This window comes from Lactuca saligna, chromosome 7, assembly GCF_052625555.1.
Source record: "Lactuca saligna cultivar CGN05327 chromosome 7, ASM5262555v1, whole genome shotgun sequence".
Lineage (NCBI taxonomy): Eukaryota > Viridiplantae > Streptophyta > Magnoliopsida > Asterales > Asteraceae > Lactuca > Lactuca saligna.
The window spans coordinates 31,734,929-31,748,966 of NC_136423.1; the positions used below are offsets into that span (position 1 = coordinate 31,734,929).

General features: G+C 30.9%; 1 protein-coding gene across 1 annotated transcript; it reads right to left on the bottom strand.

Annotated features, from left to right (window-relative positions):
- Positions 1 to 724: 724 nt before the first annotated feature.
- On the bottom strand, positions 725 to 7,093 carry SPP (Insulinase (Peptidase family M16) family protein). Its single transcript, XM_078965628.1, is given in 21 exon segments — positions 725 to 1,135; positions 1,215 to 1,365; positions 1,476 to 1,577; positions 1,651 to 1,731; positions 1,840 to 1,960; positions 2,035 to 2,342; positions 2,424 to 2,576; positions 2,665 to 2,892; positions 2,993 to 3,280; positions 3,376 to 3,546; positions 3,634 to 3,837; positions 3,921 to 4,145; positions 4,234 to 4,368; positions 4,447 to 4,548; positions 4,627 to 4,929; positions 5,002 to 5,190; positions 5,263 to 5,370; positions 5,459 to 5,506; positions 5,593 to 6,042; positions 6,115 to 6,306; positions 6,762 to 7,093. Coding segments are annotated over 21 exon segments (3,861 nt in total). The 5' UTR covers positions 6,969 to 7,093; the 3' UTR covers positions 725 to 1,040.
- Positions 7,094 to 14,038: the final 6,945 nt, after the last annotated feature.

A 14,038-nucleotide genomic window follows, 5' to 3' on the forward strand; every position in this document is an offset into this window, starting at 1 on the left:
AATAAACAAAACTAACTATTGAATTTCACTTAATCAGATGAAGAAACATGTATGTTGATATGAGAATCTTTCAAAATTCCTGCTCCAATAGCTCATTCTATTTCTGAAACCGAGGATTTCTTCTCATGTTCTTGTTTTCCGGCTAGGATTGATGGTGGAGATAGTGATGTCTCGTGGTTGATCCGACAAACTTGGGGTTTAGCATCTAGATTGTTATCGTTAATTAATTTCATTATCAGGTTTCTTCTTCTCTCAAATCACTTCGATCTAGTGGCATAAACATTTAGTCTCCGAACTTATTTTTTTGGTTTTATAGGAACACAATATGATTTTTTTAATCTAAATAGTCACCATCTCATGATTCACATGGTGAACCGACCATTACAGATTGAAAGAGACTACAAAAGCAAGTGGTATCCTAGTTTATATCCCCATAACAAAAACTTTAGAGACTGAATCGACCGTAAAAACTTTACAGGACATTTATGTCATTTTTCCAAATAAATAAATAAATAAACAAATCAACACAAAACCATATTTTGAAAACTATAGGATTTTACACTAAAAGTATACTAGGTTGTATTGTACTAGAACTTTTTTTTATAAAACCATATTTTGAAAAACCTAACAAATTATCGCAATAAAAATAAATTTGTATTTGAATCACAAGGCTATGACAATTTAGATTTTTTACAATACAAAGTTGTAATAAGTTACAAATAAATAAAACAAATCAACATAAACATGTTATTTCTTTCACTCATAAAACATCTATATGACCATGCAATAATCCATACTCTAGATTGTAGAAGCACAAAATAAATTGTGTGAAGAAACTATCGGTTGTCCTTATTTAACAAAGTGCATGTACATTATTAGCTAATAACTATTATGACTGAACTAGAAGAATACACAAGTTTTTCCTGCAATTAGAGGCTATTTGATTTGAGAATGAGACTTATTGTTTACATAAATCCCTTCTTATGCAGATGAATACTGATGATGATGATGAGGGCATTCTCGTCTTTTAACTATTATCATTATGTTGTTGGCATCGTCATCATGTGGGAACCTCTACCCACAGGAATAACACCAGGAATACCTCCAACAACATATTCTTCCTCTTGTGAAGAACCTGCACATCATATCATAAATTACAAAATAAGAATAAAAAAAAAAAAAAACAACAAAAAGAATAAAGAAAAAAAAAGTACCTGAAACATCATCACCAGCCTGAGCACCAGCAACACCAATGCAACAGTACAAAGATTGTTCATCAATTTTCAACTGTTCATAAGCCAAGTACACATCTTCAATCGTTGCAGCTTCATATAGCATTGTCAAATCTTTAATGCATGATATATCCTGCAAGATAAAGTTAAAAAATATGATCAAGGTTTTGTTTTTGACTTTGACTTGAAAAGGATAAAATAGTCTTTTTATTCTTTTGTCAATTAATAATAAGATAATATCACCTTTCTATGGACAGAAGCAGCCTGCAAATGAGCTATCAAACCAAGCCAATACGCATTCGACTTACTTTCAGCTTCATGTTTCATCAGCAAGGTCCGCTTAGCCTGTCAGAGTCAGTCAAGGGTCAAATCCGTAATTTTACTTCTTCCTAATTAATGCACACAACAACTCACTCACCCGGTCCAACTCATGATCGCCTATCTTTTTGCTATGCAAACCTCTTAACACACTCTTACAAGCATCAACCGCCCTATGTACCTGAAATGAAATTAAACTCCAAAATTAGAACACATTATTCTCTCTTATATTATAAAATAAATAAATAAATAAATAAAAAAATTGTAAACCGAGTCGACTCGGACTCACCTTGCCAGGTGTAGATGTGACTGAGATAACATACCAACCGAGAGTCAACCGGTCAAACAGGTTTAACTCGAAAGACACATCATATGTTAACCCCTGTGAGTCTCTAACTTCCGTGAAAAGCCTGTGAAGCAAAACATTAAAACATATTAACAAAAATTAAAAAAAGATTTAATATTATTTTACTCCCAGAATTACCTGGAATTAATAATCTCTGCTAACAGCCCCACAGAAATTGCAAAAAACAACGGGTGATTCCGTGATCGTTTTTCTAGGTCAAAATTCACATTCTCTGTCTTCACAAGCTGTCCTTGGGTTTCTAGTTTTACAGATATTTTTCACATGTTAAAAAATGAAATAATTATTTATATAATGCAACTTGCAAAATGCTTACCATTACTTATGGAGTCAAGAAGGTCGGTTCCATCAACCGTGTATCCCCACCGGTTAGGTGCGGGGCCCGCAATATATGCACATGCTCTCTCATCAGTGTCCTTCAAGAACACCTATTATCAAGTACAAATATTTATACAATTATTCCAAACTAATTACACAAATTAAATTAAAGTTTGCATTTTTGGTCTCACTTGCTGAAAGTGCAAATCATTAGGAGATGGTCTGAAAACAACGGGGGTATACTCCAGAGCCTTTTCAGCTCCTCTTTTTGCCTTAATTGTACCCAAGTAATCCATCACACAAGCATCAATATCATCTTCTGAAAAATCCCCCACGATGCTCACCTATTATTTATATATAAAAAACTAAGAGTGAATTAGACAATTGTTACAGTTTATAAAATGAAATTATAAACAAATAAGCGCACTGTACCTCCATGTTATCACTGACAAACTGACTCATGACTGCATCTTTTACAGTTTGTAATGTTAAATTTTGTAAAGAATTTGGTGTGGGCTCCACGAATCGTTCGTCTTCATCCAACATTGCTATCATGAGTTTGTGAGCAGTTGAACGTTCCAAGCTTTTGGGAATAGAGCGATAATATGATAAATATAATTGTCTTGCTCTATCAAATGCATCTTCAAGCCACACACTATGCTGCATCATGATGTAAATATATATATATATATATAAATATTAATATAATCAATCATTTACCATTTTATAAATATAGTAATTTGAATTAAATTATATTTACCTCAAGCACCATATGAAGCAACTGGAATGCAGCACGCATTCCATTGTCTCTTGTGGTGAATCGGAACTCCATACAGAGAAATTCTTCTGTTGACTCCAATGAACAGTTGATCAAGTGATTCACACAGAATAGCTCTACCTGTTCCCTTGTGAAATTACCAACACGCCCTCCCTCACTCAAAGTTCGAACACCCAACACAACCGCCCCCCTTGTGTCCAGCGTCTCTGCCGCCCGTCCACCGCCTACTATAAGCCGCATCACCCCGCCACATGTTTCTGTTTTTGATATCTTGTTTGATATAAACAACAAACATTCATGTCATGTCAATCATACAAGTAAAATAGTAAGAAATTTATAACACTCACAATACTATATATTTATACCTTGTAGTTTATGGAAATCCCATTTGAGAGACGACACTGAGTAATCCCTGTTTCTTTTTCATGAACTTTAGTATCATTTGAGTTTAAACCAACAGATACAAAAGATGGCTTTAGTTCCAACTTCAAATCATCCACCTGTTCTAAGGTTATCAAATCCTTGGGTACCTCAAACTGTAATCACAAAATATAAGTTAAAAAACATAAATCTAGTAGTATTGTATAAACAAACAGAAAATATAATCACTTATTGAGATATACCTCTGCTTCAGGCTCAATGGGTTCCTTCAAACCTTCTTCAATTGCAGTTGTTATCTCATTTGGAGTTATCTTGAAATCAACTTCACCAGCTCCATCAACATGCACTCTCTTTGGGACACATGCAACAATGGCTGCAGGAATAGGTGCAGATGCTTTTCCAAAATCTGATATGTACTCCAACACTTGTGCACCAATGGAATTCACCTACATAAATTCCACAAAAATTAAATCAATCTTATCATCTCCCAATCATAAAAATTAATAATAATAATCTTGGAAAAGCTTACCTCTTCAAGAGTGACTGTTCCAGCAACTGCAATCAAACTTTCATGACTTTGTTTATGATCCATAACCCTATGTCCAAGTGCATCACTTTCCATAACAAAATCCAAATTATCCACTGATGAAATGTTATCACTCATTGCAGCTAATTGTTCACTATCTTTTAACAATGCATCAAGATAACGCGCTAATTCTCCTTTTGTAACACCAAACTCTTTAAGCCTTCGAACCTGAAAACAAGATCCAAAAAAATATAAACATCTATAATTTTAATTGTTATCATTATTATTGTTGTTATTGAAAAGTAAAACTACAAACCTCTTGTGCAGCCACTTTAATTGCACTTTGCCAGCTTTTAGGTTCAGCACTGACTGTAAGAGTAGTGACTGTGCAGCCTTCACGCCCTGAGTCGCTATGATCCAACTCAATGGATGTAAATGGAGGGCTAGAACTCTGTAAAGTTACCTTTTTTATTAATAAAAGATATGCACAAAACAAAAATAGAAAATCAAGTTTCATGAGATACACCACCTTATATCTTGAGTTGATCCGAAAATGTAAAGCTGAAAGGAATATTCTCTTCATAAGAACATTACGCAAATCGCCATATGTTTTGACTTTGTTCACAGGAATCTGCAAAAGGGTAAACACGTAAAAACACATGGATACTTGTGTGTATAAATATTTGCAAGTTTATGGGTTGTTTAGAACCTTGCAGAACATGTTAATTGAGAAGTTTTGAAGCAGTTCATGTTGAAATATTTGGGGAGATATGAGATCTTCATTTCTTTCAGGAAGAGACCAGTTATGTTCTACAGGAGGACGAATTGCATGCCTTTCTTTTTTAACAACTTTTGATTGGTCCACTTGTAGAGATGATGATCTGTCATGTGATGAATCAGCTGATATCCCTCCTGTGAATTTAGGTACAAGGAAGCTAGCCATTGCACCAAATGCACTGGTTTTAGGTGGCACAGGAGTCTCATTGATAGCATGTTTTGTTCCAAAAACAGCCTGCATAAAAAATCTTTATATCAACCAATTTTAAAAACTAAAACGAAGATGTCTAATACTGAAATGGCATACTTCAATGTGATTAACTGTCTTTGAAATGTTGTCTATATCCCCCACGATATATAAAGTTGCATTTGCTGGGAAGTACCAACGTTCATGGAATTTCCTAATTTTATCTGCATCCCACTTTTTAATCTGTTCTTCCAATCCAATTGGGAATCTTCTACTCAATTTATTCTCAGAATGTAGATGTTGCAACAACTGTGGTTACAAAATAAAAGGGTGATTACAAAAAGTGGCAACAATAACAAGAAAATGGAATTATTTGAATACCTGGCAATCAACACGGTACTCAATAGTGTTCATCATTTGCAACTCTGATAGTATTGCACGTCTTTCTTTCTCAACTCTAGAAGCAAGAAACTTTGGGTAAAAAGCTATCTACATCATAAAAATAACAATTGTTACAAAGAAGAACAGTTATTACACCTCACAATAAACTATCATGGTGTTTCCAAACTTGTCATACCTCATTTAAAGCATCCAAAACAGTTGGAAGTAGATCGTCATCAGCATCCTATAGATCAAATGATTGTGTAAAGAAAGATGGAAAAGGGATTATAAGAAAATATTAAATAAATTTGAGAGCTTTATTTTACAAACCTGAATAGAAGTAGGTGAGTGGATGTGAAAAACCGTATGATGAAAATCTGTATAAGCATTTGATCGTGCACCAGTCCTTAAAAGTTTCTCCCTTTTCTTACTTCCAAGAAACGCGACATGCTCAATCATATGTGCAATACCTTGTTCATCATCTTCTTCATCAATTGATCCCACATGAACCTCCATGTGAGCTTCAAACCTGTTTTGTGGAACTTTATTGGGCAGGATGAGGTACCGAAGTCCATTCTCCAATTGTCCCCTATATAATTTGGGATGTGATGGAAGTTCAGAACCTAAAAAACCCTCTAACTCTCTCCTCCATTCAATGCTTTCTGTGTCAAACAATAGATCAGATGATTGCTGTTCTAAAGCACTCTCTGGCCATGCTGTGCTTGCTGCATGTGGCTCATCGGGGCCCACAGCTGCACATGAAACTTGGACTCGTTTTTCCTAACAATGTGTAAGATATAGATCAGAAAGGATTCATGATCATATGTAATTTGATGTACTTAGTGAACTTACAGGCACATTGTTTACTCCATGCTTTGAGATATGAAATATAGATTTGTCTGACAGCATTCTTGAGGTAGAATTGCATATAGGAGTCCGTTTTCTTCGTCCATGATGAAAGCAAGAGAATCGTGTACATTGATCTAGCAATGGCCTTTGAATCAATGGTTTATCCAGTGGAGAAGTTATTCTATCCCCAACAATCTATAGTAAAGGGCACAGAATTTAGTCAGATCAGGATACTAAAAAAAGGGGGAAAGTCCATCTGACATCATTTATTTCCGCTTCATATCATGTAAGAAGATAATGTTCAATTCAAAGTTATACAATCAGCTAGAATCATCAATTATTCCACATATGATCCCATGAAAATTGCAAATTTTAACCTAATAAATCGACAAACGCGTTGTGATTATTTGTCAAAGTTCTATAAATAAACTTCATGAATCAGGAATAACGGAATTGTGTGTATTTCAATCAATGACTTGTAAACATCGCCATGTTCTAAAATTACAGCTTGAAAGAGCTATTCCAAAACAAATCTGTTACACACAAGATACGAGAACGAACAGCTGCCAAACAAGATACCTATGATTTTGTTTGTTCCCAAACTAATCGATAAATAAGAGACCGAAGATAGATGAAAAAAAAAAATACACCTTAGAGATGAAGTAACGAGGCGGAGCGGTGACTGCCCGGCGACTATGTGTATGGTAACAGCGCAAAGTAACAGTCTTCTTGTTGTTAGCCGGTAGGTTACGACGTGATACGACATAATTGGATTTGTTCGAAGAGGATGAAGAGAAAGGGGACTTAGACTTGACTTGTAATGGTGCGGAACGGCATATGATAGATGAAGCTTCCATTGTCGTTGTCGTTTGGTTTGTGAAGGAGAGTTGCAGGAGGGAGTCGGGAGAGATGAAAATAAGGGGCGACTTTTATCCTCACAAAACCAAAAGAGTTTATTGAAGGCTAGTTTTGATATTTGTGGCAACAAACTTGTCTTTCCTTTTCACTTCCAAACTTCTTTCTATGGAACTCAAACCCGGTTCAGTTCGATTCGGTTCAAGTCAATTTTGATTTGAAGCGTGACGTGGGTAATAATTAATCACGGAGAGAGCTGCACATGGTCCGGCCCTTTAAGCAAAAAGCAGCCGTCGGTCCAGTTTACTCCTACGGGAGAAATATCAGCCCGGCCCACTTCAGAATCTTTTTAATTATTAACTAATTCTAAATTACACAATAAAAAAAAAAAATAATAAAAATAAAAAAAAAAAAACACTTTCGATTTATTTGTTAGTATTTTTTGAATATATATTGAGTTTTAATAAACGAACTGTAGTAGTATCTGAGAATAGTCGACATTTGAATATAATTTTTAGCCCATAAAGTCTTTGAATTTATTAACCTATCATTTAAAGAAAAAAAAATACTAACACGATTCGAAACCATTCTTAATGAAGCCAAATATTAAGTGTTCGGTTGTCTATACTAAGAATTTTGATACTAGTTTGAGCATTGCTCGATGAACCTCTTGATGAACCTCGGTTCACCATTTTATAAAATAATTATATAAGAGAATTTAATGTGACTACCAAACCAAACAATGGTTGCCATGAGAGAATGTTTTGAACTCTTGGGATAAATGTTTTAGAGTTTGTATCATTTTTAGTCACTTATAACTTTTGACTTTAATCACTTTATATTTATTTGGTCACTTAACTCATTTTAAGTTTTAAAATGTCATCGAACTTTTGGCTTTGTATTCATTTAATCACCTAACTTTTGGTTTGGTTAATGAACTTTTGGATTTGTGCTCATTTAATCACATAAATTTTAAAATTGTGCTAATTTAGTCACCTAACTTTTAAAATTGTGCTCATTTTTATAACTTTATTTTAAAATTTTAGTGACTAAATGAGCACAATTTTACAAGTTAGGTGACTGAACAAGTATAAATCCAAAAGTTAAGTGACCAAACCAAAAATTAGGTGACTAAATGAGCACAAAACCAAAACTTTGATGATCTTTTAAAACTTAAAAAGAGTGAAGTGACCAAATAAGAACAAAACTAAAAGTTAAGTGACCAAAAATGACCTAAACCCAATGTTTTAATACAAAAATTCACACCCATACTTATAAGTATATGTGAGGAAATAGCCATCAAATAATTCTTATAGTAATAAGATCATTAACCAAATAAAACAATAAGTATGCGATGGTCAAGGTTCTAAAAGTTTGACATGGCTGACGTGTCATAGCTCCACAACTTCTATTTGTTGCCAGACTTTAACAAAATACAACTTTAAGTTATATATGTATATCAAAATAAATAATAGTAAAAAATATAAAAAAAATTATTGGTTATATACAAACTTATCGCCTTAAGCTCTGCCTTACAAATGACGTGGCTCGCCACGACTCAAAAAAACTTGAAGTTTGATATTGCCGCAAAATAATGCATAATATTTTTTTAACCTTGGTGGCGGCCCTAGGGTTGTACGGGATGGTGCGATCGTATGGGCCTCCAAATGTAAGGGGCCTACAATCAAAAAATTTGTTTACTATTATGTTATTATAAATTTAATTATAAGACAAAAAGATATATATAGTAATTAAAACACAATTATATGCTACTTTTTAATAATGAAAATTATATTTGTTAAATATATTATTAATATCAACTAGAATATAGATACCAATATAAACCAAAATTCTAAAAAAAACTTGTCATGGTTTCGCCATATTACACCATAACTCTAAAGTTTGTATTTGACGTCAAACTTAAACAAAATGTTGCTTTAAGTTATATATGATATACAAATAGTAATAGTATAAAATATATATATATATATATATATATATATATATATATATATATATATATATACAAATATTAATTAACAAAATTGTTGTCTTAAATCTCACCTTACAAATGATGTGGCTTAGACTCGTAAAAACTTAAAGTTTGACATTACCGCTGAATCACACTAACGTTTATTTAGAACATTGATATAGACTATAAAGACATTTTGTCCACAATAGTAAAGGTTTGAAGCCCAACTTAAATTTCAAAATTACATTTGGGGTTTATGGAGAAATTAAATATACAACAAAGAAAAAATATTAACATTACAAATTACATAAGGGGTGAATTGGGCCAAAACTGAAGAAAACTTGAGGAATCATGTGTTACAATCTGTTGGAAAGCGAATTGGAGCAATGGGCTGCCCAAGAAGCAAAGTGGCCCAACACCTGGTATTGTGCACACCTTTGAGTAACACAATCTTTGCAAACATACAACTATAAAACAAAAAAAGACAGAGAATGACCATATTAAATTTAGGTAAAGTTGGTTCAATTCCGAGAATACATATTACTTTGGGTGTTGTACACTAGAAAATACATGCAAAAGAGCGGATTTATTTTAAATGAACTGTGTTCAACAGGAGTAAAAGCCAACTTTGACTTTGTTTTAACAAATTCATATTATATATAAACATTATCAATAATTAGCGAAAAAAGAGAACATTACAAAGGGACAGACATAATTGGGTTTTTCAACCATGAAACCCAAATGACTTTTAGCTTACAATTCTTACACACGAACTATTGAAACAAATAGTTTCACATAAAGAGTCCCTTCTATTTCTTTTACACTAGAACAAATGATTATTTTGATACTTGCAAATAACCCAAAGAAAGGTCATGATAATAGCCTCCCATGTCGATCTCTTCGTAGATGATAAATGAATCGAGTCAATCCAATAAAAAAATGTCCTCAATTATGACAAAATCGGAATAGCCATGTCACACCAAACCCCTATAGCCGACCAAACCACCACCGAAACATCACACATAATGAAAATGTGATAAGCAGCCGCTGTATCCAACATACAAAGCATAGACCCGATATCAACTCCCCTGATAACCACGTTTGACAATTGACCTATTATGTTTTTATACCTTTATTAATTAGTATCTCACTTTGATATTTGTACTTCACTAGTAATTGTATTTATTTGCACTATGGAAGAAGTACAACATATTAATTGAATAAATCCCAACACCTTTCACATCCATGATTAAAAAGGTATGTTCAAGTATTTTATAAGCCTGGAGAATATGCCACATACTCCCCTACATTGGATCTATCTAAAATGTCCAAGCACTTTACTACTATTTACTATAACATCTTCAAATTTGTATTTGTAAACCAAGATACGGTAATTAATTCGTTTTGGGAAAATATACACATAAATCAAACATTTCTGACATGATACTATTCTCATATAAGAATATTGTAAGATAATAGGGATAAAATAGCCTTGGAAATTCTGAGAATTGTGATTTCACTATCAAATCAAAGTATTGGGTGGTACTCTCTAATATTTGATTGGATAAGTCTCAGAAGAGAAAAGAACAGAGAATGAGTGTATGAATTTTCGTAAGTACCAGAAAAAACTGACCAAAATCGGTTAAATATCTTCTTTGTCTGAAAACTGTCAAAACTATCATAAAACAGTTTGGCAACAGTCAACAAATTGTCATAAATTCGGGTTTTCTATAAGAATTAATACCAAATCAAAAACGGGTCAAATATTCTAAATTTGGATCTCTGCCCCTTGGACCCCGCTCCCAGGGGTGCTGCCCCCGGACCCCCGTTCGTTCAGGGGCTTCGCCCCTAAATGACAGTCTACTTTTAATCTTGAATAAACTTAAACAAGTGTGCACTCGACACATTCCTTACTTGTTTAATATTTATCAAGATCACTTTTGATCAACAAAAATAATCTCAATACACTTAAAACACATCATTGAAACAAATCACCAACAAATATAAGATAAAGGTAAGGGTTGCGTCAATTTCTTTGCGACATATTCGACATGGCATATGATAATTGTGTTTATTGGGTTTGAAACCTTAAAACCACAATTGATTTACACGAGGAAAACAAAGAAAACGCTAAAATCGTCTTTTTAATCTATAACGATGTTGACAAAGTATACGGATTGATTTTGATTTATCCTAACAATAAAATATTGTCAGATACCATTTTTATTATGTCTACACTTTTTTACAAAATTTATATACTTCGTTAATTTTGTGTAGGCAACAAGAAGCAAACAATATACATGCGTGTGTTTTGAGAAATATGTCGTTGGAAAAATAGTAAAAGGACATAAACCTTTTTTTGCTTATTTTTTCTTATCAAATATATATATATATATATATATATATAGGTTCAGGTTCATTTGAAACCATTCTAATTTTGTGAGACCGTGAGACCAAATCTAAAAATAATTTTAAAATGCAAAATAAATGGAAAAATTCAAAAATTCTTTTTTTAAATATTATTTTCGGAACTTGAATTAACTAAAAAAAATATAAAAAAATATAAAATAAAATAAAAGAATTCCGTTTTTTTTTTTTTGAAAAATACGTGAAATATTCTAAATAGAATATTACACTGACATATTGTAAAAAATAATTTTAAAATGCAAAATAAATGGAAAAATCTAAAAATTCTTTTTTTAAATATTATTTTCGGAACTTGAATTAACTAAAAAAAATAAAAAATAAATAAAAAAAATTCTATTTTTTTTGAAAAATATGTGAAATATTCTAAAGAGAATATTACATTGTACATATTCTAAAAATAATTTTAAAATGCAAAATAAATGGAAAAATCAAAAAATTCTTTTTTTAAATATTATTTTCGGAACATGAATTAACTAAAAAAAATAAATAAAAATAAAAAAATGCATCTCACGGTCTCACAAAATATAGGTGGTCTCAAATGAACCTAACCCTATATATATATATATATATATATATATATATATATATATATATATATATATATATATATATATATATATATATATATATATATATATATCCGACTATAATGATTCAAGTAGTTGAAATTCTATAATGATAATGATATAATAAGTGATACATTATATAACCCAATTAGGTTATAACTTGTGTTTAATATACGGTCGATAAATTAAAATAATAAAGATAATAAAGGTAACAAAATAAGTAGAATATTAAATTATTTATAATTAATTATTTCTAGTAATTGATTACTAAACATTTTGAATTTCAAAATCTCTATTAATAATGTTAATCTTAAAAGATATATAAGAAAATTTAAATTTAAATGTAAAATTATAGAAAACCACATGTATTGTTTTGAGAGTAAGAGAAAAAAAATATAAATTATAAAAAATGACAAGCGGAAAGTTTAAGATTTTTTTTATTAAAAAAAAGAGAGAACACATACATTTTCTAATGCACGATATTAGTCTTAATATTTTTTTAATAGTTTAAATTGGAGAAATTTCCGATAAAGTCTTAATATTTTATGTAAGTTTACAGTTTAATCACATATTTTATTTTTTAAACAGAAAAGTCCCGATTATTTTATATCGTGCCCAAATTAATGAAACAATCTTTATTTTTTTCAATAGAAAAATGACATATTATCATATAAAATTAAACAATCGATATTTTTCTAGTTCAAAAAATAAATGTTGGTATTAAACTGTAAATTAACCCAAAATATTAAGATTTTATTAGAGATTTCCTTTTAACGTAATATTAATTAATGTAATATTATTATTTTTCTTTTTTTAGTAAAATAATATGAAATAAAATTTTCGATGGGAGGCTCTTTATAGTAGAGATCATGTGCGATTGCATTTCCTACACACTTATGGTCGTCATTGTTGTCAGGGTCGGTGCAAACCAATTCGAGGTCTTGAGTAAAATAAAAAAAGATGAGACCCTCACAGTAAAAAAAATAGTGAAGATGATCGACTTCTTTTTGTTTTTTTAATGTGTCATTTGTTATAAATTTATAATTATATCTTTTTGGTAATAGTATTAATCCATCTCTAACCCATCATTCCCCCCCCCCCCCCCCCCCTAAATGGAGTAAAAAAAATGGAGTAAAAAAAATGAAGTAAATTGTGTTTAATCTCCAACCATATTCCATTTTCAACCATATTTTTTGCCCCAAAAAGTATATTCCTAGAATATTCCATTTTTATAACTTTTATATATATATATATATATATATATATATATATATATATATATATATATATATATATATATATTGTCAAATACACATCTCTACTAATTAAACTCTATATTTATGATTAATTAATATAAATTAGTATATACCGTGATATTATAAATATTAAATATTGCATTTAAATTATAATTAGTAGATAAAATAAACTAGAAATATATAAAATAAAAATGAGAGAGACTAAAATGGGCAACCAAACTTCATTTCCATTTTTTGAGATATGAATAGTATTTTCCCATATATTGGGGAATATTATTCATATCTCTAAAAATAGAGGAGAAAATGAAATAGAGTTGGAGAAGAATTGTATAAGAAATGGGAAAATAAATGGAGTTTAGGGGTGGGTTGGAGATGCCTTAGACCATCTCCAACTCATATCTATTTCCGCCCCCCCCCCCCCCCCCCCCAAAAAAAAAAAAAAAAATAGAGTAAACAATACAACAAATAGTGTTTCTTCTCCAACTCTACTCCATTCTTTACTCAATTTTTACCCCCAAAAAAGTATATTATTAATATATTTCATTATTCCAACTTACATAGATTGTCAAACACACCCCTCTACTAATTTGGTTTTAACAAATATATAATCTATATTTTATTTCATTACATTAATATTAAATACAAAAGATTATATTTATAACAAACTTATAAATAAATATTATACATGCATTTATAAAAATATTACACATACACACTTTTAAATAAGTATTAAATAAATAAATAATAGTATTGTCACTTTTTGGTTTTTATTAGATTATTATTGTAATCTACATGATAACTACATGTTTAATAGCATATGTTATCATGTTTGTAATATATATTTTAATTAT